The 27,614-nt window shown below is 38.7% G+C and overlaps 1 protein-coding gene across 1 annotated transcript in view; it reads left to right on the forward strand.

Annotated features, from left to right (window-relative positions):
* Positions 1-27,614, forward strand: part of ADGRV1 (adhesion G protein-coupled receptor V1) — a 718,949-nt gene that overhangs the window by 551,387 nt on the left and 139,948 nt on the right. The window contains exons 85-86 of the mRNA XM_069085086.1: positions 3,779-3,936; positions 27,294-27,415. Of these exons, the coding sequence (XP_068941187.1) occupies positions 3,779-3,936; positions 27,294-27,415 (280 nt within the window). The remainder of the gene's footprint in view (positions 1-3,778; positions 3,937-27,293; positions 27,416-27,614) is intronic.

Below are 27,614 nucleotides of genomic sequence, written 5' to 3' on the forward strand. Positions count from 1 at the left end.
TATATATATATATATATATATATATATATATATATATATATATATATCTTCAGCTATAGAATCATCTCTAAAATTTCAGTAAGTAAAACTATAAAAGTGATAGACAACTGGAAGACATCCACTTTATAGGGGTCAAATTAGGTGGCAAAGTAGATAGAATGCTGAGACTGGAGGCAGGAAGATCTTCGTTCAACACTTCGTTCAGACACTTACTAGCTGTATGACCCTCAGCAAGTCACTTAACTTTTCTCTGCCTTACTTTCCTGATCTGTATAATGGACGTAATAATAGTACCTCCCTCCCAGAGTTGAACCTCATTTGAGGATCAGATAAAATAAAATTTGTAAAGTGCTTAGCATAGTTTCTAAAGCACAGTGAGCACTATATAAATGTTAATTATTATTATAAGGATGATGAACCACTGAAAAGGGTAGGGAAAGAGCAATTAGAAAGACAGCAGTAAGGGATGGGGTTTAAAATGTCAGTGGGAAAGTGAGTATACAAAGCAGCCTAGGGTGGTCATGTCAAAAATTTTAGAGAGGTCAGGGAAGGCTAGGCACTGAGAAAAGAGCAATAGCTGTTGTGAGGAAGTCTCTGGGGACACAGTAGAATGTCAACATTTGATGGTGGAAATTGTTTCATTTTTATCTTGGTATCTCTGACACATTAGCATATTGCCTCAAACATGAGAGATTGTTTAACATGTTTGTTGAATTTAAGAGAGCAGTTCTGATAGGAGCCTGATCATAAGGGACCAAGGAAAGATTGTTGTTATTGCTTGTCTTTCATTAAGAGGACCTTGTTAAAGTGAGGGAGGGCTGTACAAAGTCACCAGCTTCACTTTCTTCTCCAGAGCCATCTGGGTACAGTGGCAAAATAAAGATCAGGATGACTGGAGAGGGGCCCGATGCAGTGGGAGGCCTTGGTCTTTTTAAGCTAAGGTTTTTCCCAAGTTTCAATTTGACTAAGGCAGTGCCCATTCAGTGATTAAAGCTAGGTAAGAAATGAGGCAAAGAATGACCTCTTTTACCTAGTAAAAAGAATCAGTCTAGGAGGGGAAGATCCTTGGAGTTTCTGGCCAAAACAGAATCCAGTGCCATTTATACTCACTCTGAGACATCTGGTCCCAAACAATAACCAAATGAGGCTTGGGCTCGGATCTGTTGTTGGCCAGTCAATGAGAACCAAAGGGATTTGGTTTTAAGGCATGTTCCTTAAGAAAGAAGTCCAGCCTGTAAATCCCAATATCTTGCAAAGTTTCAGCAATCAAAATTGATATTCCTTTGGGCAGAGTACCCACAGGTAAAGGTATGATACCCTATGTGGACAGAGGGAGAGGAAGGAGGAAGGTAAAGAAGGAAGGAAAGAGTTTTGTAGCCCAACCAGAAATGACCAGTTTGTTCCCCAGTGGGGCAGCTACTACTACTCACAGGTTGTTGGTTGTCCATCATTTTCGAAGAGGACTATGACATTGGGTCAATACATCTTTTCCAAGAAGTTTAATGGTGAGAAAAAGCATACAAAGAGACAAGGAGCTAGATGGACAGGATGTAAAGGAGTCATGTTTGTAGGTAGATGAGGGAGAAGCAGTAAAAAGGGATAGATTGAAGATCCCAGGGCCCTCAAACATTTCCACTTTAAAGACAGAAATCTGCAGCATCAGAAGAGACTAGTGGTCTTTTTATTTGGATGAAATGTTGACAAAAAGTAGGGATTCACTGAGTTTTCACTTTTTTCAATTTCAAGTTAATATGAACTACTAATATGGGCTCATTCTATACCTTCTGAATAAGATTTAAATTTCTTCAGTTGTGCATTTATTGTGATCGAAGATATTTGCCTGGGTCTTAGAAGAATGGGAGATATAGAATGGGGATAATGGAGCCACAACAATGTTTTTTTTATCTTATCTCTGAGAAATACTGCTCCTGGGAACTCACCACTGTTAAAAAGTCCCAAGTTTTGGGGAGACAGTACGACAGAGCTCAGCTAACCAACACTCCCTATATCCTGCTTCCTGCTCCAGTACTGACTTCCTGTCCATTTGCGTTCCAAAACAATCTGGCCTTCAGTTTACACATATTTGGACCCTAATTTAGACCCTGTACCTGTGACCCTTCCATCCTGGGGATTACCCTTATTTGTTCAGCCCCTTTCAAGGAATAAGACACTAGCAGACTGTGAGTTCTATGAGGGCAAGGAAGTTCTCTCTCCAAACACCTAACACAGTATTCAACACATCATAAATGCTTATCAACTGTTTATGTGTTCAAAGTTTTAATTGAATTGAAAAAAATTTCCTCTACTCCTTTTATAGTTTATATTTAAATTATACATTATATATTAGATTACATATTTATTATATCACATTATATTTAAATATAGGTTATAGCTTAAATTTCAATCCTTGCTGTGGTTTAAAGATCAGCCTTAACTGTTTGGTAGCTATTGTTTGATTATGTAGCGTTTGATCTTACCAAGACAAAGGTGCTTCATTTGAACTTTATTTAAATTCAGCCAACACAATTCTTCTTCTGGTGATTACTTGTTGTCAGTTGGCCATGTCAACATCTGAACTGGAATCTCTTGTAAGATTTTTAAGAGCAGGTACTATGTCCCTTTTTCTATTATTCTCTCACTGTGGTCTTAGATTGCAGATTCAAATAACAACAGAGCCTGTTAAAGCCAATGTACACATACACAGGTGATCAAAGTTACCTCTATTTTTAGTACTGTGATATCCAGGTTCAAGGGCACTCATGTTTGCCTGTTATATTGAATTTGGGGCCCATTAACTGGAAGTCCCAGGTCCTAAACATATTGGTGAATAGGATGGAGCTTTAGGCACAGTGCTATTCACTTCTCAAACTTAAGGTATTTCTCTACGGACTGTCTCTTTAAGGATGAAGATCATATAAAATCATTAACATCATTGAATGAGATAAGGACAACAATTGACCAAAGCATGCAAATCATGCAAATAGAAATAGTCCAAGATCCTCAAACTGCTTATCATTGCCAAAGTCTATCCCTTTAACAACAGAAATTTCCCAGTGATGCTATATACCTGTGAAAACCTTATAGTAACTTTTTAAAAAGAAGTTATGCAACTTCCTTGGGAAGAGGAGTGTATTGTAATAGATTTATGTCAGTAGCTGTTTAGATGCTGAATATATATAAATATTAAGACCATTTTCAGCCTTTCATGGAAGGATTTGGGTATATTCCAGGTAGATCTAGCATTTTGAGGGTGGAATTCAGTTGCCTTTGAATATTTCCATAGTGGCCTTGGACTACATTATTCAGACAAAGAGGAAGTCAGCTTTATCTTTCAGATATTTTAATAGAATTTCAGAAAGTTTCTGAGTGATAGAAAATTGTAAAACTGCCATCAGATTGGTCTAACACTGATCAGAACTCATCTATTCCTATTTTGTGTGTGTGTGTGTGTGTGTGTGTGTACACAGTCTGGCTTTTAAAAACTGATTTAAAAAAACCCTTTTACTTCAAGGGATAAAAATGTGCCACCTTAGAATGACAAACCCACCATTTTATTGCATAAAGTTATAAAAACCTTAAAATGTGAAAGATGTTTCTAGATCTTTCCTCAAGCCAGGCTCCAATTCAAGTAGGGAAATCTACCTATTTGAGAGTCCCAAATTAAGTAGAAGATCAATCATTAGTTCATTATTCTGAAGGATGCACCATATTTGTATTTGATTATTACTTTTCTAAGTGCTGAAGTAAGAAAAATGTCTCCCATCCTTCTCTCTTTCAGATGTTTTATCCCTAATGTCTATGCAGCTCTCTTCACCGCTGCTCTCATTCCCTTGATGTGTCTTGTGGTGGTGTTTGTGGTCTTCATCCACGCCTACCAAGTGAAGCCTCAGTGGAAAGCTTATGATGATATCTTCAGAGGAAGAACAAATGCTGCAGGTATGAGATGATAAAATTGGGGCAATTCTTAACAGTCAGAAAGAATGCTAGAACAAATTGTTGTTGACCCATTTTCATCACAACAAGAACTATAATATTACCCATTAGTCATGTTATCTAGCTCAGGCACTGAGCATTGAAGTGAATGGTAGGCTGAAACCATAGGCCAAGAAATAAGTTTCTGATTCTCCTTCCTTCTTGAGCTTACAGGATCCCTTCTTAATTCCCTAAGCCTTCGAGAAGGTGGGATGTCAGAATAGACCAAGTTTCAGATTTTCAAGGAAGTGATCCTCAGTCCTGAGGAGACCCACTCACTAGGTATGTAGAAGCCTCTGCCATATGATCAGGGTCTGGCCTTTGATCAGTACCACAGAACAACCAGCCAGGGGATGCTGTGTCTACCAGATCTGTGAGTCCTAGGACGACATTTGAGACTTCCTAACTCCTTCTCTTAGGACTTTGTATGGAAGTACTTTCCTGTCATTTCTATTGCAAGTAGGTTTCTTGTTAGTTTCTTTTCCATAGTATCCTTGGATTACATCATTCAGACAATATTCTATGTATCAATGGTTAAATAAACTGCCAAGGAATGGGTGCTTTAAGAATGGGTTTCATATATTGGAGTTCCTTATAGTCAAACACAGCAATTCTACCATGATTTGTGAAATATCTTCATTCCTCTTAGGTTTCAGAATCTTCTTCAGAGTCGAATAAACTCCCAAAATGTCCCTGAGTGGTATCTTTTGCATTTGGAGAGCTGATTTTTGCTGACAGATGTGCAAAAACATATGTAATCAGACAGTTTCATAAGTGACTACACATGTCTGGATGCTTAGGAACTCAAGTTTTTCCAGCCTAAATTGGCCTTCATTTTAGTTCATTTTTTCCTTGCTGAATCATACTTAGCACAGGTTTTTATGATCTGATTCATTTTTGGTTAGATTAGCCTCTCTGGATTCTCTCAGCCAGGAACAGCAATAACAACACACACCTACACACTTAAAAATAGCTCAGAGAAGGTTAGGGGAGTGCTTGGCTGGACAGGCAGGGACAGTGGAGAAGGATGTCAGTACTCCATCATTCCAATTATTTTGTACTTGTAAAGATCATGGAAGGTACTTATTTTTCTATATTCTCTTATATATGTAAGTATATATCTATTGTTTTATCCTATACAATGCAAGTTCTTTGAGGACAAGGATTTTTTTTTAATTTTTTAGATATCCAGTGCCTAGTATGTTTGGCACATAGTGGGCTCTTTATACATGCTTGTTTATTGTGGCTGATAGAACATGAAAGGAAAAGGCACGTGTAAGGACCAGAGGAAGGAGCTGGGTATTTTTAGGCTGTAGAAAAAAATAAGACTGGGGCGGGGTGGGGGGGGGGGGAAGGAAATGATAGCTGTCTTAAAGTATTTGAAGAGCTGTTGTATGGAAGAGGGATTAGACCTGTTCTGTTTGGTCCCAGAGGACAGAAGCAGGAGCAAAAAGGATGGAAGCTACAAGGAGGCCAATTTAGTTGTCACAATTAGAGCTGTCCATCAGTGCGAAGGCCTGCCTCCAGAGGCACTGAGCTCCCCCCACTGAGAGGTCTTCAGGCAGGGATAGGATTGCCACTTGTCAAAGGGATTTTGGTAGCCACTCCTTTCATGTATGGGTTGAATTAAATGGCCACTGAAAATGCCTTCCAGCTCCCAAACTTTGATTCTTTGGAATATATACTTTGCTGTCTTCCTTTTGACTGAGAGCCAGTCCCAGAACTCAGAATGGACAGAGAAGAGATGTGGAGGCATAAGTTCCCCCTAATATAGAGAGAAAAGATAGGTTATTTGGGAGGCTTACAGTTCTGTTCTTCATGATCTTCTTCTTTCTTTTTTTTTTTTAAGCAATCGGGGCTAAGTAACTTGCTCAAGGTTACACAGCCAGTTATTTCTGGGTGTGGTGCCAAATATCTGAGCCCGGATTCAATCCCCAGGTCATCCCGACACTGGAGCCGGTGCTCTTACTCACTGAGCCACCTGGCCGCCCCTAAGCAATCGGGGTTAAGTAACTTGCTCAAGGTTGCCCGGCCAGTTATTATTATTTCTGGGTGTGGTGCTGAGTGTCTGAGCCCGGGATTTGATCCCCAGGTCATCCCAACACTGGAGCCGGTGCTCTTACTCACTGAGCCACCTGGCCGCCCATGATCATCTTTTAAAGGAGGTTCCAATGGCATTCTGCCGTCATAAGCTCACGTGACATTTATGGCCATTATTAATTTTTAAAACTCAAAAGACCAGAACTGTCTCATGCCTTTCTTTGTGTCCTCAGAGCTTAGCACTGTGCCTGGTACATAGTAGGCGTTTAATAAATGTTTATTGACTGATTGAGTGACTTCATGTGGGTAGAAAACAGGATACACCTTAAGAAAGGGCATTTTGGGGTTATGGGATAATTTCTGCAAAAAAAGATAGAAGTAGGGTGGCCTAGTGAAAAGAGCACTGTCTTCAAAATCAGAATTCACAATAAATTAAAATTAAGAAACATTTATTAAGTACCAATAGATTAGACAGCTAGTTTAGTAACAATAAATACCAATAGACTAGACAGCTAGTCTAGGGGCTGCTGGGTGGCTCAGTGGATAGAGTGATGGGCCTAAAGTCAGGAAGACTCATTTTCCTGAGTTCACATCTGGCCCCAGACACTTAATAACTGTGTGACCCTGGGCAAGTCACTTAACCCTCTTTGCCTCAGTTTCCTCTGCTGTAAAATGAGATGGAAAAGGAAATGGCAAACTACTCCAGTATCTTTGTCAAGAAATGCCAAAGATGGAGCGGCCAGGCAGCACAGTGAGTAAGAGCACCAGCCCCAGTGTCGGGATGACCTGGGGATTGAATCCAGGCTCAGACACTTAGCACCCATCCAGAAACACCTGGCCATGTAACCTTGAGCAAGTTACTTAACCCCAATTGCTTAGGGGCAGCCAGGTGGCTCAGTGAGTAACAGCACCGGCTCCAGTGTCGGGATGACCTGGGGATTGAATCCGGGCTCAGATATTTGGCACCACACCCAGAAATAACTGGCTGTGTAACTTTGAGCAAGTTGCTTAACCCCAATCGCTTTAAAAAAAAAATGCCAATGAGTCAGACATGACTGAAAAATGACTCAATAACAAAGACTAGACCCTCATTACTTCTCATTTTAACTGTTGTCATAACTTTCTTCTACCTTTAGGCCTATCTATCTGTCCCCAGTCTTATTTTCATTTCATACCCATTATAATTCTGTCTTCCATACGTGCAGATCTTATCTTTCACATTCCTCCTCAAAATCCTTTAGTGACTTATTGCTTTCCAAATAAAGTTCAGACTCCTAAGCCTGCCATTAAAGGCCTTCCAACTTCCAACCTTTACAACTATATTTCACACTATTAACCTTTGCCTACAGTGTACACCAATCAAAATGAAATCTCTTCCCTATGCATATTCCACTCCTTTCTGCCTCCAGTTTTTTGATGACAGTATTCCCTATGCCTGGAATGCTACTTCCTTCATCCACCTTGGAAGTCTCATAACATTTTGTTTGATGTACTCTTTTGTATTCATGGTTTGTTTTGTAATGGTACATATTTTAACTGCCCTTCCTAATTACAGGCTCCCTGAGGTCAGAGACGGTTTCTTAGCTTTGTATTTTCCTGATTACCTGTCAGTCAACAGCTATGCTTGTAGAGGGCCTTGCAAATAGTTGATATTTAATAAATATCTATCTAATAATACAAAATTTATCTGAAAGATGAAATTCCCCAACAATAACCTATACAAATATATGAGGAATCTGTGATTTCATCAATGTTGGACAGCACCTTCTAAGCCATCTATGGCTTAGTAGTCCCAGCACCCAAAGTGGTAGTTCTCCAAGAGTGTGTCACTAGTTTTGAACAAGCATGACAGGATATGTCTCCATTCTTCAGCTCCTGCCACCAGCTGCAGTTTTCTGCCTGCTCTTCTTGGCTTGACATTGGGGAGGTCATAGTGACAGCTTCTGCTGCTGTGAATCCTGGGGAAATTTTTTAAAGGTGGGGGAAAAGGGGTACAGGCAGAAGAGGTTGGGAATGAGAAGGAGAAATCGAAGAATCCCCAAATGACCATAACAGGTCTAGAAGCCCAGCTACCTAAAAACACTTCTTTGTTGCCAAATTCAATTTTCAGTATTTTACTTTAAAAATTTATTTTCTAATGATAATGAACACTGTGCCATGTACTAGAAAAAAAGATAAAGAACCACTGAGATAAAAGTTAAGCAGTCTGCCTATGTTCACATAACTAATAAGTGCCAGAGGTGGGATTGGAACCCAGGACTTGCTGACTCTAAGCCCAGCACTCTGTGAACTGTGCCATACAACCTCCAAGCACCTGATTTATTACCAAGATATAAAGTACAAACAAAGGCAGTGATACCCCAGTTAATGAATTTCCGAGAATGAAGTTTCTTTAAAATAAGACTAGCTATAGGGGGAAAAAAATTCCCATAAATCTTGCAGAGCAGGTTGGCATAAAGCAGAGGCATTGTTCCTTCGTGCTAAGCCGTGGATACATGTGTACCTAACTTTGCAGAGCAAAAATACCTCATGCTTAGCTTCTGTTTGTCCACTTTAGGCTGAAATTAAACAGAACTAGCCCTAAGCAAAAAGAATGGCCAAGTTTATCTTTGGTCTTCCCAGCCTTCCTTTTTCTGCACCCTTTCCCAGCCTCCCTGCCTTTTTGTGACCAGTATCCACCTGATCTCCAACCCTTTTCCCCCTTTAAAACAGGAAGGGACCTGATAGCCTTCATTTTTCCTTATCATATCCATGAGAATAGATAGTCTCTTCCCATCCAAAGGAACTTATTCTCCTCTAGGGAAGATGAACCAGGAGGCCTGCTATGCCTAAGCTGAGTTGCTGCAGGAAGTAGAAGGATTAGAGAATTGATTAAAGGAAGTCAGATGGGAAGGAAAGAAGGAACAAACAAATGTAAAAACAGTGGAAACAAGCATTTTTAACGTACCTACTACATGCCAGATCCTGTGCTAAGCACTTTATACATATAATCCCATCTGATCCTCCTTAGGATGTAGCTACTATTTTTATCCCCATTTACAGCTGAAGAGCTGGAAGCAGTGAGGTTAATTGACTTGCCCAGGGTCATACAGCTGGTAAGTGTCTGAAACCAGATTTGAACTTGGGTTTTCCCGACTTCAGCCTCAGCACTCTATCTACTGGGGTGGGAGGCAGGAAATGTCCCTCCATCTTCCAGGACCTGAAATCCTTCAGGCCTTAGAACAGGTCTACCTGGCAGGTTCCCTATCTTCAGGCACTACCTTCTTCCCTTCTTTTTCCTTTTCTGCTTGAATTCAGATTAGGACCTTTTTTTTCCACTACGTTTAACTCTCTCTTGCATCTTCCTTTGGAATTTTAAGTGAAAATTTAAAATTTTCTGGGCATGCATGAAACTATTTTAAAATTTCATTTAAAAAAAAAGTTACTCCCTTTCCCCAATTTCCTTGAAGGCATCCCTCTGTCTCTAATGTTAAACATGTAAATTCTGTTGAAGAAATATATTCTTACAATCCATTTCCTTTAATAATGGAGGCATCACTCTACAATGCTATGCAATTCTAGATTTAACTGAATTTTTATACATGTTTATCCATCATTACAATAATATATGGCTGTCTGTCTGTATGAACAAGTTCTTGAATTCAACATAATATTTAACATCCAAATGAATTAGATGATTATGAGTCTTGACCTTAAGTTGTAGTTATCTATTTGGAAGGTTATTATTATAGAATTAAATCATGTAGCTTCTTTGCACACTCTGAATCTCTTTGTTGGAAGGGACACTGAATCATAAGAAGCATAATGTCCTGGAATAAGGAAATGATAGTTCTGCTCTAATCAGCTTTGTTTAGACAGCATCTGGAATATTGAGTTCATCTAGAGTCACCATATTTTAAGAGGATACTGATTCACCAGAGTTGGCCTGAGAAAGGTAACCTGTATGTCAAAGGGCCTTGTATCAGTTGAAGAAAATGGGAACCTTAAGGTTAGAGGAGAGGAGAAATGATAACTATGTTTAAAATTTGAACTGCTCTCATCAAAAGGAATGATTAAATGTCTGCTTGGCCTCAAAGAGCAGAATTTGGGAGCACAAGAGTTGAAAAGAGACATTTCAGTTTGATGTAAGGAAAAACTTCCAAATAATTAAGAGACATTCAAGAGCAGAATAGACTGCCCTGCCTTGGAAGGTAGTAGCATTTCATTTATGGAGGCCTTCATTGCAAAGGCTAAATGTCGTAGAGGGGATTCTTATTCAGGAATGGGTTGAACTCTTACATTGTCTTCCAATTCTTAAATGAGGGAATAATGTGAGATTCTCAAACATTTTAAATTAAACTATTTTGATAGTGGGGTTTTTACAAATTTTAAAAAATCTTTTGTCTACAGTAAAATACATTGGGAAGGAAAAATCAACTAATGTCAGGATAGTCATATAGCTGAGACATAACATGGCCTAATAGATAGATGGCTGACTTTAAAGTCAGGAATACCTGAATTCAAGTCCTGACTCAGACACACACTCTCTGTGTCCCTGGGCAAATCACGTAACCTCTTATTGACTCCTCTAACTCTATGCTATAAATCACAGATGAATTGTTGACCTATATCTGTGAAGGGAGCATCCAAATAAGGAATTCTTTGCACCAGTGAAATTATAGGTATATATACCCCTTGTATATTCTTTCCCAGTGATAATGATTCATTTATTAATGAGTCTACTCTACATGAAGAGAGGTAATTACCTACAACCTGTACTATACAGAGAAAATATTTGAGGGCTCCCAGTGCTCACTGATAAGAAACAAGGAGTGTTTCATTACTTCTGAATAGATTTTTCTCCATGTAGACCTTTCCTCCATGTAATGATGGTCATCACAAAAAAATTTTAAGACTAAAAATTCTTTTAAAATCTCTATAGGTGACCCCTGCTACCATGATAGAGTGTTGTTGTTCAGTCATTTTTAAGTCGTGCCTGATTTTTGTGACCCCATTTGGGGTTTTCTTGACAGAAATGATAGAGTGGTTTGCCACTTCCTTCTCCAGCTCATTTTATAGATGAAGAAATTGAGGCAAAGAGAGTAAAGTGATTTGCCCAGGGTCACACATCTAGGAAGTGTCTGAAGCCAGATTTGAACTCAGGAAGATGAGTCTTCCTGACTCCGAGCCTGGCAGTCTATCTACTGTGGCGCCACCTAGCTTCCCTAATAGAGATGGGCAGTTTGTCTGTATAGAGTTATTTGCTCTCTCACATATTAAGACCTTCACCTCTGAAGTCCTCTTACTTCTAATAAGATAGGGTGATTTCTTCTTCACTTCAATGAACTGGATGTTCAGTGTGAATGATTCATAATAAAGGTATGTTCCCTAAGCCAAATTTCAATGTCTCAAATGGAATTTTGAATGAAGCCTATAATTTTAGGGTTTAGTTTTGATCTCTGGCAGTGATAAGCTTGTCTCTACATTTAGGCTCATTAGAATTTACTGGCTCCTCTCTGATTCATAAGCCCTTTCTTATGTGAAGAATGATTCATGAATCAGTGAAACAAGATTCATTTGAATAAAAAGCGGAAGTAGATGACTGAATCTTTTTCATATAAAAATCCTACACATAAGTTCTTATTTGCTTAATAAGAATTTAAGGGACTTTGATGTACCTACAAATGTTCAACATGAATTTTGGATATCTCTTAAAATAAGCCATGGAATAGTTACAATAACATCTACTAGTAGGAGTCCTTAGTATCAGCCAGCAGTTCAGGCTTCTATTTCTAGCCATTCCTAGAATAGGAATCATGACATATATAGGGGAACAATAGCTCGATTTTTAAAGAGTCTCCATTTCAGGGCAGCTAGGTGGTACAGTGAATAGAGCACCGGCCCTGGAGTCAGAAGGACCTGAGTTCAAATCCAGCCTATACTTGACACACTTACTAGTTGTGTGACCTTGGGCAAGTCACTTAACCCCAATTGCCCTGCCTTCCCCCCTCCAAAAAGCACAAAAAAAGCCTCCATTTTGTCATCATTAAAGATAAATAACACCTAGTTTGTTTTGCTTTTGTCAAAATTAATGAAAATATTTCAAATGCTTATGATAAGTGCAACAAATTATTAATCTTTCTGGCCAATTTTGATTTGGCTGACCATATCTATACTGACATTTCTTTTAGCTCAATTAGAATCCAAAACAAGTCAGGAATTCAAAAGAATAAAACAAAGGACAACCAAGAAATGGATCTCACTTGGATTCTGAAATCTTTATTTATTTTTATGCACTTGATAAAAAACATGTTTATTTTCTAAAGAAAAATGTTCAGACCGTTGATGTGATTTTCCTTGCCCAAACAAGACAGAAGATTAGGTGAGACTAGCTGAATGTCATCTTACCTAGGAACAGTAAATGCTTGAATAAGATCCAGAATGACCAACATAACAGGTTTCACGTGTCTTTGGCAGGAATTTCTTTGTTTGCAGTCTACTCACATGTTTCCATTGCTGAAAATAAAACAAAAACAATTTGTACAGATTTAGTGGGGCAACTAGGTGGTGCAGTGGACAGACCACCAGTTAAGTTAAGAAGTTATCAAGTTATTAAGAAGTTATTTCTTTTGGAGTTAAGAAGACCTGAGTTCAAATTTGACTTCAGACATTTAGTAGACATGTGATCCTGGGCAAGTCACTTCACAGTTTTTGCCTCAGTTTCCTCATCTGTAAAATGAACTGGAGAAACAAATGGCAAGCCACTCCGGCATCTTCACCAAGAAAACCCTAAATGGTATCATGAAGAATTGTACATGTCCAAAAATGACTGAACAGCAAAAACAGATTTAGTGAAAGTCCTATGACACAAAAAGCAGTCTTTTCTATTTGAGGCTGAAACAATATCATATATACAAGTATGGGTCGACCTCCCATCATTTTCCAGTAATGTCCCTACTCCCACAAACCCTAAATTCTTGAAGTTGCAATATGATTACCAATATGAACTTAATTTTGTTTGTGCATTCTTTCCCATTGAGGTACAAATCTCAAACCTTTGGATTTGAAAGCTTCACAATACCAAGTATTCGTAGGTTTTCTCAAATATTTAGTGTTTCTGAAAACAGCACTGATTCAAATAAGGAATGTATAAGCCTGAAATAGTTATTAATAATAAGATTGCCATTTTTTCCTATTCCTAGCTAATTAACTCCATAACATATGAAGCTTAAAGGATCCTCAGAAGTAATTCAGGCAGGCAGCCATGGTGACGTATCCCTGTAATCCTTGCTATTGGAGGAAGACTGAGACTGATGGATCATCTGAGCTCTGGTGATCTGAGCTGTAGCAGGACTAACGTCAGTTAGGGATCTGAAATTAGTCCAGCACCAATATGATAAGCTCCCAGGGAGCAGAGAATAGGGAATGCAGGCTGCCTGAGGAAGACACTCTGGCCTAGGTCAGAAAAAGAGCAGGCCAAATCCCTAAACCCCCAAAGTAGTGGGACTGGGCTCTGTTTCTGAGACTACCCATTCCCAATCTTCTACAATGATTCAGTACTTATAGGTAGAAAATATTTTCATATTTGTAACATCAAGCCTTCTGCTACAAGTTAGGGCATGGTATCCTAACTGGGTGTCTGTGGACTCTAAAAAATTATTTTGAACTCTATATTTCAGTATAATTAGTTTCCTTTATACCCAAATTATTTTATTTTATGTGTATAGGAACATTATTCTGAAAAGGGCTCCATAGATTTCACCAGACTGCCAAGAGAGTCCATGACACAAAATGTTTAAGAATCTCTGAGTTGCTGGGGCGGCCAGGTAGCACAGCGAGTAAGAGCACCGGCTCCAGTGTTGAGAAGACCTGGAGATCGAATCCCGGGCTCAGACACTTAGCAACCACCCAGAAACACCTGGCCGTGTAACCTTGAGCAAGTTACTTAACCCCAATTGCTTAGGGGCGGCCAGGTGGCTCAGCAAGTAAGAGCACCAGCTCCAGTGTCGGGATGACCTGGATCAAATCCGGGCTCAGATACTCAGCACCACACCCAGAAATAACTGGCCGTGTAACCTTGAGCAAGTTACTTAACCCCGATTGCTTTAAAAAAAAAAAAAAAAGAATCTCTGAGTTGAGGCAGTTAGAGAATCTCCACCTTGAAGAGGCTTAGAAATGTCATATAGTCTTCCATTCTACCTTTAGGTAGGTCCCTTCGAGCTGTGTTATGGAAAATGAGAATTATCTTAATTTTTAAGAAGCTTAAAACAACTTCTCTTAAGAACCCATTCTGATCATTCCAATGGCTCTTTAAATTCTTTTCACTTTTTCAATAACTTCAGTTGCTACAAAGTATAGTCTTCTTAGAGAAGATATATAACAGATCTCATTTTGCATTTCCCTCTATTCTTATTGATTCCAGTAGTGAACTAACCTTCAGCAAATGTTTTGACAATTTACCCACAGTATGTCATGAGAGATTTATTTGAATACCTTTCTGAAATCCAGATACATTTTGTCCATGGCTTTTGTCTGATCTACCAAACTAGAAATCTTGCCCAAAAAAGAAAATGAGGTTATTTTGATATGAGTTGTTCTTAGTGATTCAGTGCTGGTTCCTAATGCTCTGGTAGGAGTGGTAGTTGGGGACTTCACTACAAATTCTTAATTCCTGGGGAATCATTTTAATCTATTATCTCTATCATGAGTAGCAGCATTTCTAGTGGATAAAGAGGTAGTTCTGAAATCAGAAAGACCTGATTTCAAGTCCTGCTTCAGACATGTACTGGCTTTGTAACCCAGTACAAGTCCCTCTTAGTGCCCCAGGCAATTGTTCAAGTCACAGAGTAGGATATCCCCTGCATTGATAGAGGACATACCCTCCCTGGCTGTTCACAATGATAATGTCATAGGTGCAATTGAAAAAGTCTCAAATGAAGTTGAATTATTTGACTGTGATAGTATGAGGTGAGGATAGCCTGAACCCGTCACCATAGCACATACTACATCCGGGCAGCTACAGGCATCCTAGGACTGTTGTTGCGTAATTTTGGGTGAATGAATTTAAATTAACTTTCTTTTTTAAATGTAGGCATAATGAATGAATGAGAATTTATTCTATTTATTTATCTTTAATTTTCAACATTCATTTCACAAGATTTTGAGTCCCAAATTTTCTCCCCATCTTTTCCCTACCCCCCACCCCAGGATAGCAAGCATACTGATTATTCCTTCCCCAATCTGCCCTCTCATATATCCTCCCAATCCCTTGTCTTACTCCCTTACCCCTTACTTTCTTGTAGGGCAAGATGGATTTCTATACCCCATTGCCTGTATATCTTATTTCCTGGTTGCATGTAACAACAATTTTTTAACATCTGTTTTTAAAACTTTGAGTTCCAGAATCTCTCCCTTCTTCCCTCCCTACTCACCCCCACTGGGAAGACATGCAATTCAACACAGGCTATACATGTGCAGCCATGCAAAACATTTCCATAGTAGTCATATTATGAAAGACTATATTTCCCTCCATCCTATCCCATCTCCTGTTTATTCTATTTTCTAATTTGACTCTGTCCCTTTTCAAAAGTGTTTACTTCTGACTGCCTCTTCCTCCAGTATGCCCACCCTTCTATCACACCCTTCTTATCCCCTTCCCCCCCACTTTCCTGTAGGGTAAGATACCTAATTGAGTGGGTGTGTTATTGCTTCCTTAAACCAAATCCAAGGAGAGTAATGTTGACTCATTCCCTTTCTCCTCCCTGTTCATCCCCTCCATTGAACCAGCTTTCTCTTGCCACTTTCATGTGAGATAATTTACCCTACTCTATCTCTCCCATTCTCCTTATCCAAATATATTCCTCTCACCTCTTAATTTTATTTTTTAGAGATCATTCCTTCATATTCAACTCACCCTGTGCCCTCTATAGTAAACATGTGCACACATATATACACATACATATATATATATACATATACCCACCTAAACATACTTTTATATGTATATATACATATATATTCCCTTCAACTATCCTCATACTGAGTAGAGTCTGAATGAGAGTTTATTAAGCAATAACTATGTGCCAGACACTTACCCTCTTCTCCTTGATACTCTTAAGTTTTCATGACACTAGCCTCTCTGCCTGTCTACTTCTCCCTCTCCTTTGCTGGCTCTTCGTCAAGGTCATGCCTGCTGAATGTGGATGTCTAGGACTCTGTCCTGGGCCCTCTTCACTATTTTACTTGTTGGTCTCATCAGCTCGCATGGATTTGATTATAATCTTAATGCTGATGGTTCTCAATTTTTATATTTTTCTAGCACTAGCCTCTCTTCTGGCTTCAAATCTCTCATCTTTAGCTGCCTATTAGACAACTCAGACTGGATATTTGGCAGACATTCTAAGCTCAATATGTCCAAAGGGGAACTCATTACCTTTTCCCTTAAATCCTTCTACCTAACTTCCTTATTACTGTTGAATGTACCATCATCCGAGTCTGCTAGTCTCACAGGCTCGCTGCCACCCTCGGCTCCTTGCTCTCTCACCCTCCATATCAAATCTGTTACCAATACCTGCCTGTTTTACATGTTTCATATATGCTCCCTTCTTTCCTCTCACACTGCCACTGCCCTAGTGCAGGCCCCCATCACCTATACCTGGGCTATTGCAATAGCCTGCTAGTTGTTCTGCCTGCTACAAGTCTCTCACCACTCCAGTCCATCCTTCTCTCAGTTGTCAAAGTGATCTTCCTAAAGCCCAGTTCTAATCATTTTACCCCACCCCCCTCAGTAATTTCCTGTGGCCCCCTATCACTTCTAGAATCAAATACAAAATACACTTATGGGTGTTCAAAGCCCTCATATCCTTCCCCCACTTATGAATGTTCTTACACTTTATTTCTCTCCATCTACCCCTTGATCCAATGACATTGACCTCCTTGCTGTTCCTTGAATAAGGCACTCCATCCTTTGGCATCTCAGTAGCTGTATCCCATGTGTGGAGAGCTCTCCCTTCTCATCTCCACCTCCTGACTCCCCTGACTTCTTCCAAGTCTCAACTAAAATCTCACCTTCTACATGAAGTCTTTCCTGTTCCTCCTTAATTCTAGTGCCTTTTCTCTGTTGATTATTTGCAATTTATCCTGTATGTAACTTGTTTGTACATAATTACATGTTGTCTCCCCTGGTAGATCGTGAGCTCCCTGAGAGCAGGGGCTTTGTTTCTTTGTATCCCCAGTCCTTAGTACAGTTCCTGGCACATAGTAGGTGCTTTAAAATGTTTTTTGGTTGACTGATTAAGCTTTCGAGGTACAAATATTAAAAACAAAAGATAGTTTCTATCCTTAGTAGACTAACAGTTTATAAAGGAAAACAATACCAAGAGGGGAATGGTAACCAAGGAAGGCAGATGCATTCTGGGGAAGATAAAGAGAGTGGGGGAAGGTATTCATGGGGGTGGACAGATAAGTGGATGGATGGATGAGCTGTGAAGCTGCAACATGGACCAATGTCTGGAATTATCTAGTAGAAATATTGAGCTAAGTACACTAGTTTTATGTACTAGGTCACCAGTCAACTCTTAGACCTTAGAGTGGAAGTTCCAAGGCAGAATGGATTGATTTCCCCAAGTCCCAGAGGCCTAGATTCTCAGTGGTCTGTGTAAATAAGGTAGGCTATATGGGGTGTTTAGGGAGGATTAGCACCTCTGGTGAGGGCTTTTCAGGGTTACTCACTTATCTTTGGTGTTCACCAGCAACTAGTTCTCACCTGTGGCTCCAAGAAACATATGCAGAAGCCACACCCCAGTAAACTGTCTTGGCAGACAAAGCTAAACCAGGTTAAGGGTAACCAGTCAGTGAGTTCGAGAGTTGTCTGTCCCAAGCATGTGAAGACTTTGCCCCAGTGGAATGGGTAGATGAGAGCAGTTTGTTCCACTGGCCATAAAGGCAGCTAAAGCAGGCTCTGTAGAGTGCTTAGACACTAGGGTCATCCACTGCATCCCAGGCCATCACTGATCATCTTGACTAATGTCTTTTCACTGGACTTTGATGACTCTGGAAGAGAGAATGAGGCTCAAGACTTTGTGCAATTCTGCCTCACTTAAATCCAATTCATGCAAATGTCAAGACGTCACCTGCGATGTCACGTACTCTTCAAAAACAAACAAACAGCAACAACTCAGGGAAGGCATAGGATCCTCATCCTGCAGACCCAAAGCAGGAAGGTGCAGCAGAGATCTTCTGGTTCAGTTGCCTCAGTTTACACACGAGGAAACCAAAGCTCTCAGAAATTTAGTGACTTGCCGAAGATTATCCCACCATTAGAGGAAGAACAAGGAGCAAACCCAGGTCTTTTTGACTCCACATAGCACTCTTCTCACTGTACCACAAAGCCAGTATAGCGAAAATCTCATTCCCTGTTGAAATTAGCTAGAAAAATAACTTTACCCTCTGCAAGACTGAAGAAAGAAATGCTGCTCTTGTCCTAAGTAATGGTAAGTTTTCTGGGCTATTAACTCTCTTCCTTCAGCTTGTATGAATGGAGTTCCACTGAGAATCTAAATTTGGAGTGTTGTGCTGTGTCTCCCTTTTAAACTCCACATTGATTTAAGAACTCCTTCTCTTCACATTCTTCTTTATTCACTCTTGAACGGACCACAAGATAAGCCATTACTTTATATCCCTATAAAAACTACCTGAAGTGGTGATTTATGCTTGTTTCTTCTACCCAGATGTACCTTTCCTCAGGTGACTGAAGTTATCTATTCCTATTAACATACATATATCTGAATCACAAAATACTTGAGGGTTTGGGTTTTTTGTTTTATTTTGTTTTGTTTTGGTTAACATTTAACACAACCACACATGCTAGGAAAGAGACCAGCTTGTGATGACTGTTTTTATCTCTAAAATTCTTTATGGCGTTACCATAAACAACCCTGTGTTGGGGTTTCTTTTCTGAGAGATTGACTTTTATGGTCTGGTGACAGGATGAGGATCATGTTATAATAATACAGCCTGTGACACTGATATTTAATCTCCCAAATTCTAAACTCCACTGTTTGAAGAAGATTTTGATTTTGAAAGAGTACTGCATGTTTTTCATTACCTCTCTTCCAAGTTTGGAGTCTCTGCTGATTTTGGCTTTAGTGCCTATAGGAACACTTTATTACCTTGGAGAAGTATTTCAAAGTGTGCATAATCGCAAATAGTAGTTCATAGTATGACACTTTTAATGAAATTGAGCATCTAGCAAAGTCACAGATTTCTTTAGATGATATTGCTTAGACTTGTACTGTTAGAGCCAGAAAGAATCTTAGAGATGATTTGGTCCATCTCCTTTATCTCACAGATGAAAAACCTCAGACCTAGAATACCAAAGTAGTTTACTCAGGGTGGCAGAGCTAGGATGTGGCAGAGTCAGGACTTAACCTGAGGCCTACGGGACTCTGAGGACCATTTTCCCCCCACTATAGCAACCTACAGTTAAAAGAATATCCAGAAATTGGGGCAATAGAGTTGGCCAGTACTCTGAAAGTATGTAATGGGAACTAATAATACAAGATGTATTACTTAATTCATTCAGTCATTTTAGGCATGACCTACTTATCATGACCTCAATTGGAGTTTTCTTGGCAAAGAGACTGAAGTGATTCACCATTTCTTTCTCCAGCTCATTTTATAGATGAGGAAACTGAGGCAAACAGGGTGAAGTGATTTGTCCAGGATGACACAGCTAGTCAATGTCTGAGATTGAATTTGATCTCAGGAAGATGAATCTTCCCAATTCCAAGCCCAGTGCTCAATCCACTATGCCACCTAGCTGCCCACAAGATACAATGGATTTAATCATAAATTTCTTTAGAAATCTCGAATTTGCTCACTCCCTAGGACCGTATTGGGGGAAGGAAAGAGAAAACACATTTATTAAGCACTTACTATACCCTAAGCCCTGTGCTAAGTGGTTTACAAATGTTAAATTGCTTCTTACAACAACCCTGTCATGTAGGTACTTATTATTATCATTATCCCCATTTTACAGTTGAAGAAACTAAGGCAAGCAGAAATTAAATTATTTGTCCAGAGACACAGAGCTAGTAAGTATCTGAGGCAGTATTCGAATTTAAGGCTTCTTGACTCCAGGCCCAGCGCTCTACCCACCATGCACCTAGCTTCCTAGTTTATTCGTAGTCTATAATGGTTTGTGTAATATATACATTTTCAGAGGTCATTGGTAGAAATAGACTTTTTATCATATACCACTTCTTTTCTGAATAAATTTAAGTCCTTTAAAGGGTGAATTTTGTTTGGTCTGACAGTAAGAGCAAAGATTGGCCTGATTCTGATTTTTTTTTTCTCCAAACCTGTTTGCCTACCCTCAGTATAAATGTTTCTATTGACTGTGAGAGGTCATATTCAAACAGATCTTTTTTTTTAAATGAGTTTTGACAGAAGCCAAATGTAAAGTGCAATGTAAATAAATAACCCTCAAGAGAGCAAATACTGTGATTTTATAATTAGGAATATATTGCCTTCAAGAGAAAGTAGATTTAGGGCATAAAGGAAGACTAGAGGTGACTAGTGGTAATTTAAAACACTGTTGTACATTCCTATAAAGATTCAAGGTAAATTAGTGTTACTGAAGTTTGACAGGTAATAGAAAAAATATATCTGATCCCCAAATTCACTCATTTATAAACCCAGTAAGTAGTTTGGGTTATTTTTCCCTTTCTCCCTAATGCAGATTATCCACAAATCCAGCTATTACTGTTTTTAAGATACTTTGTTCTGATGGCGTACTTTATAACACTTTATAATTGTATGACCTCCATTATTTGAAAAACATGTTGTAACATGCAGTTTTTAAGCCTTGGGCATAAATAAGATATAGAAACTATTTTACATTTGCTAATCTTACAACACCTGTGAACCAACATAACCAGTAACAATTTACATTTCTCACATAAGTGAAAAGAGTAAAACCCCCAAAATTAATGGGCTAAGGAAATTTTAAGCTGTAAATGTGTTCATGCATCAAACACATACACCCAGAAAAATTTTAGCAATTGATTTACTTATTTTCACCACAGATACATAAATATTATTAATGAAGTTAAATATACTTTGGGGCTACATCTCTTCTTCTCAATTTCCCATCTCAGCTGTAAATTCCTACACAATAATTTCCTGCTTCAGTGTGGGGATTCCACCACACAAAACTTTTTTTTTAAGTCTGAGGATTTTTTTTTAAAACCCTTACCATGTTTAGATTCCTCTTCTTTTCTTAAAGGGAAGAGAGGATCCAAAGTTGTCACTAAGAACAGGTAATTAGTTCATTCATATATATCTGAAATTATACACCATGTCCTTGGGTACCGTATCATATATTAAATGTACATAGTAATTATTCATTTATGCAATAGTTGATTTCCAAGTACTCTGTGGTCACTTAAGTTAGATAATTATGAACACAATAGTGTGAGGTATTGTTTTTTCCCAATTTACAAGTATAGATATTAAGCAACAGAAAGGTTGAGTCATTAGTCTGTTTCCTGTTAGGGGAGTGGTAATGTGATTTTCAAACCTTACTTCAGTGATACACTAGCACTGTAGCTATCAAAAGGCATGGTGATGACAAACCAGTGGACATCATTTATTTGAACTTTGCAAAGTTTTCAATAATTCAAAAGGCTTTTAGCAATGACTGCAGAGGTGAAAACAAAAATAAATTACATATTTTTTCTGTGTTAATTTTTCTAAGACTTCGAACAAATTTAATTTGATACATTCAGCATTATTAACTTGGACTTTTATTGAGAAGTCCTTTCATTGCAACGACTGCAAAGTGCTGTGTGATGCTTTTATGAAAACTGCTTCTTAAGCATCATTCACTGATGAATCTCTGGTCAGATGCAGAAAAAGCCTCATTTTCAGACTTTCTGATTAGGACATCCAAGAGGGATTCTAAATATGGCTGTAGGCATGTTGAAAGATGCATTCTGAATTTCCTCAGTATTACAAAAGCTATGCAGTGTGCTGAGAATCGGCCCAGTTTGGTGTCTGAGCATGTCTGTATGCAGATGAGTACTCAGCCCTGACTTCCGAGTGGCCAGAAATCTGAGCAAAAAACTTATACCAGCATTCAGTAGTTAGTTAGCTGACTTCATCTTTGCCTTTAAAAACCCAGATTTTTGTGACAACTCTCCTCATAATGACATTATATGAAACCTGATATCCTGAAAATTGGCCATGAATATGAAGGAAGATCATTTCTTCCTACTTTTATGGTATATTTTCTCTCATTTGAAGAAAATAGAACATTTGACTTTTCTTGAGAGCTACAGATTTCTTTAGCCCCCTCCAGAGGATATTAGTTGGCAGCCTTGAAGTATGTGGTTCAGGATAGAATTGCTCTAATAACGGTTAATGGAAGATCCATGTGGGTATGTCTCAACTAACTCAGTTACCCTCCTTAGACACAAAATTATAGCTTGTAAATTGAAAATTACATCTAGCCATTTCAAGATGAGACCATAATCCTAGGTTTGCACCATATTAATCTGACGTTTCGTTCTAATAAGTCACAGTCAGATAAAACATCCACACAAGCTTTCCCTACACCATGCAGTGGAACCACTGAGAGTCCATGGCAAGTCATAGGGCTATTTGTGTTTTCACTGGATTGAGTGACTCCACTGAGAATTTGCCCTACATTCCCTAACCTTCGCCCACAGAAACCATACCCGGCCTGTGCCAGTGCTGGCTTGCTTCTTGGCCTGCAAATTCAGACTTGAAAGAGACCTACCTGGGTCTTTTTAGTATGTAACCTTCGCTGGGAAATCCAGCCTGTTCCTGAATCATCCGTAGGGCCAAGTTAGCTCTGGGTTTCCCCTGGGTCATTAAGCCTATTCCTGAATCACCCCTAGGGCAAGTTGAGCTCTAGGTTTCCCCATGTCATCGTGCCTCTATAGCATTTGGGATCTTTGGGACCTTTTTTTGAGTAAGAGTTCCAGTGTCTGCCCTTAAGATGAGGGCCCTTTCAGTTATTCTGATCCTATTTTACAAGAGATCTGAATCCTCAAAATGGTACAAATTTCAAACTAATGCCACTGGAAACCTTAGATAAGATGAGGTTACTCTGTTTAAAACTAGATATCCCATTATTGTTTTGCAGTTGTGCAACTTTGCCGGACTCTTCATGACCCTATGGACCATATTGTCCAAGGGGTTTTCTTGGCAAAGATGCTGAAGTGGTTTGCCATTTCCTTCTCCAGTGGATTAAAACAGAGGTTAAGTGATTTTCCCAGGTTTACTTCTGGCTAGTAAATGTCTGAGACTAGATTTGAATTCAGGTCCCCCTGACTCCAAGCCCAGTGTTCTAGCCACTGTGCCACCTAGCTGCCTTCTACTAGATATTCTAGGGTCATCCTTTGCTTCAGTGGACCACCTTAGGTAATTTAAGTAAGGGCTTATACTCTTACAGTTTGGGTTTCAATCATAAATAGACCTTTGAGAATGAAAATTATATAGTATAAGCCAAATTACCTTCCACCTAACCTACCTTTCCTTTACCTTTGAACTCCTGATGCCCAGAATTCCTCTAACTGGGGAACTCAAGTTTTCATCAGGGCCAGGATTACATTAGAAACAGGAGTTCTTCCCAAAGCAGATCCAAAGTGGTATAGGAATGGATGAGCCCTTGCAAAAGATTTGTGAGACCAAATATTGTGAAGATAGAAGTTGTTGGGGTGACAAGGTGGTACAGTGAACAGAACCAGCCCCGGAGTCAGGAGGACCTGAGTTCAAATCCAGCCTCAGATACAACACAAAAAAACTATCTGTGTGACCTTAGGCAAATCACTTAAACCCAATTGCTCTACCTTCCCTCCTCCAAAAAAAGAAGTTGTTAAGATGAGTCAGTGGGATTGTTGTTGGAGATGAGAACAAGCAGAATGACCTACAGCCACTTACACACACTTGTGTAAGTGTATTGAATTAGAGGAATATGACAATTAAAAGAAAAATTCTGAAATTTGAACTAGCTCAAGAAACCTTGACTATATCTCATAGCTCTTGAAATTGGGCCTTTGGGTTTTCCTTGGAATAGTTTGCAGATACCATCATTCCCATATATTACCTTTGTTGTGTTACCAGTCCTGCTCTCACTATCCTAATGATGCTTTGGTATTTCCCTGAAATCTAGGTCTTGTTTTCTATTGACTTGAGTACACAGGTAGTTGACTACACCTTGTTTATTCAGAACTTGATTAAATACTTAAATCTTGTCAAGAAAACTTGCTCGCCCAGAAATACAATAAGTACTTTCTTATCAAGAAATCTCAGCACCCTGAAACGACTCTGTTGCTAAATGCTACTCATTTCACCATGGAGGAGCCACAATCCACACCTCCCCACACTCATTCCCACTCCTTATCTTGAAGTCCTACATCTTAGGTCCTCAGGGACTCAGAGTGGATTCTGTTTTACTTTGAAAAGTGTGTTTCTACAACACCTCTCCAGTGGTTTGAACTAAAAGGCCAAAGGGGTAAAATTAAAACAAGTTTTAGGAAGGAGGGTAAACACAGGCTGAACTTCATGCTCACTTCAACAGGGTGTCATCCCCATACTACTATCAGTGGCATAAAATAATACAACAGGCCCACAGTTACAGGGAATTAGACCCTCTAAAAATGCAGTGAACACGATTCTGTCCCAATTTGCCAATTGAAAAATACATCTACTGGCTCTTTTAAATATAGTAGAAATAAATGATATCAATTCAATTTTTTTTCTTCCACATAAGTTCAGCATATAAATCTCATGAGAAATTAGAATTTCTTTGCAAGTTTTAAGAAGTTAATTGTTTTTGCTACCGCCTTTTAAAACCAGTTTTTCTCATAAGTGACTCATAGTTAAGTTAGGCACCTGTCCAACACAACATTTTGTTTTGTTTAATTTCATCACTGGATATTGAAAATACTGCCTTCCTAAAAATGATCCAAGTTGGACTTTCTTGACATGGTTGTTATATAGGCAGCCTTATTTCCTAGCATTCTCACTAGTGTGTCTCAAGCAAATATATTATTCTTTCCTGTTATTTTAAAATTATTATTATTAAACTGATTTAAGGTTTTGCTAGTTAGTGATCTAATTTGCTGATACTCCTCTAAATTGATGCACTTTAAAAAAAAGTCATAGCATTTTACAGTATCATTTCTGCCTTTATAAGACAATAAATACCCAAATTACTGAAAGTTAAAGTTTAAACCTAATGGGAAACATATCGTTAGTAATTATTTTGGAATTCTTGTTTGAATGGAGGTAAAGAATACTGAATATGGATCTGGATCCAAATACTCATTCTGCTACTTGGGAGAATATGAAAAATTTGCTTAAGTTCTCTGGGCCTCAGGTTCCTGTCAACAATTCAGTCAGGATTTCTCAAGCACCTAATGTGCTGTTTTTTTTTTTTAAACTTAAATTTATTTATTTATTTGCTTTTTGGAGGAGGGAAGGCAGGGCAATTGGGATTAAGTGACTTGCCCAAGGTCACAGGGCTAGTAAATGTTAAGTGTCTGAGGCTGGATTTGAGCTCAGGTCTTCCTGCCTCTAGGGCCGGTGCTCTATTCACTTTGCTACATAGCTATTTATTACTGGAGATCTAGGTGTCTGTTTCACCTTTCTTCATTCTACTGGTTGTAGCCTGAAAAATAAAAGAGTTATTACTGTGGCAGAATACCAAAATAACATGGGTGTTGCTAATAAGTCCCATTCCATGATACGGTCTTACCCAGTAGGACTTTCCCAGCATCTGATTTCCTTGTACTTTGCTCTAGGCATTCATAGAGGCAAAGGGACCAGATTTTCAAAGATAGCTGCCCTATTTGTTCATACAAAAATGTACATGTCCCTTTGTACTGTGTACAGAGACATAAATAGAATTTTGTGTGTGCATAGTGGGTACAAAGTTTGCGATCTACAAATTCAATGCACAAATGTTGGACCAATTTTGGCAAATTATTTGACCATGGTTCAGGTATTTTTCCAGACTTTGGGTATTTTGCCATAAGTAAAAGCAAATGTTAATAGTACTTTTATTGAATGATATTTATTTGTACTAAAAGCAAATCTGTATGAAAATTAGCTATCTCTAGGTATCTTTTTATGGCCCTTCTCTAAGGGAGTCATGACTATGGGCTCCTTTAATTATACTAGGTTTTGATTATGTGATTCTTATCTTATTTTTAAAATGAAAATCACAAACCAGAAAAGCAACATCTGTGATTCCCAGAGACATCTGTCTCAGTCTCCTTTTCCTATAAATCCCTTTACTTCTCAAATATGCTAAAGTTGCATCAATAACAGCATACATGGCTCTAGGTTAGATTCAAAGAAATGGGTAGATGTGGACTTTGAGGTCTGTCCAGAGAGTTGCCAGTTTCAGAGTCCATTCAACTTACATTTCACTGTAGGAAAGAACTTTTGTTCATCAGTACTAAGGTCTTATGGCCATAGATTTAAAGCTAGAAGGGTTCAGGGATATCAGTTAATTCATGCCTCTCATTTTACAGAGATATACTCCTTTTTTTGAGTCTTATAATGATCTACCAAGTGAATATTAACACATACACACACACACACACACACCCTTTTAAACTTAAAACACCTATAAAGAAGAGAAAGGAAAAGAAAAGAAAAGGGGGGAAATTTGCACTGAAAATATGCTGGAATGAAGGATACTTGAAAACATATTGGTAAATATCTAGGACGATATGTTAAAATAATTTCCACTTCGAGTACTTTGCTTTATTCCCAGCTTCAGTTCTCCTTAAATAGAAATGTAGATGATATGTTTGGTATTATATCTTCCTAATAGAAGCAAATCTTTTATCTCATTTTTTTATTTCTGTTTTCTCTCTGGCAAGTAGGAGAGGGCCTTGCATCTGATTCTCTCTTACCTGTCTGGTTTCTAAGCCTGTGGGAGTATCTCTCTTACAGTTGGGCTGGACTGTATTTTCATTATAATCAGATGATGATATTTTGTGAATAGTCCAGCAGGTGGTAGTCTAGGAGAGGAACAGCTCCCATCTTTCCACATCCTACTCACCTACTCAAACACCCATGTGCAAAGAAGAAAGAGTGTCAGCATAGTAATGCATCTTATCACCACTGGGCACAGGAATGGGAATTCCAGTATTTCTCTTCCATTGTTATTCTCAATACATTTCCACAATGTCACAAGGAAGGGACCAACAAAGAATATCTGTAGATAGCCAATATTTTGAAACTGTTTTTCTTATTTCTAGAAATCCCACTGGTTTTATACCTGTTTGCTCTGATTTCCATTACATGGCTTTGGGGAGGACTGCACATGGCTTATAGACACCTCTGGATGCTGGTCCTCTTCGTCATTTTTAACAGCCTGCAGGTAAGACTCAATCCTTGTCCTGATATTCATCCATGACTAGATAACAAACTTGAGACTTGATAGTTTCATTTAAATGTGTCAAGTGGCAGATGTAAGTGAGTTTGTACTAGCATGATGTCATACAAGAGACCCACTGGGAGAAAAATCTTCAAGATTTTAAATGTAGATTGAAACCTAAACTGTTCTTTACATGGGTAAA

Source organism: Petaurus breviceps, unplaced genomic scaffold (genome assembly GCF_028583685.1).
Source record: "Petaurus breviceps papuanus isolate PSGF00001 unplaced genomic scaffold, PetGlider_PUasm1.0 175, whole genome shotgun sequence".
Classification (NCBI taxonomy): Eukaryota; Metazoa; Chordata; class Mammalia; order Diprotodontia; family Petauridae; genus Petaurus; species Petaurus breviceps.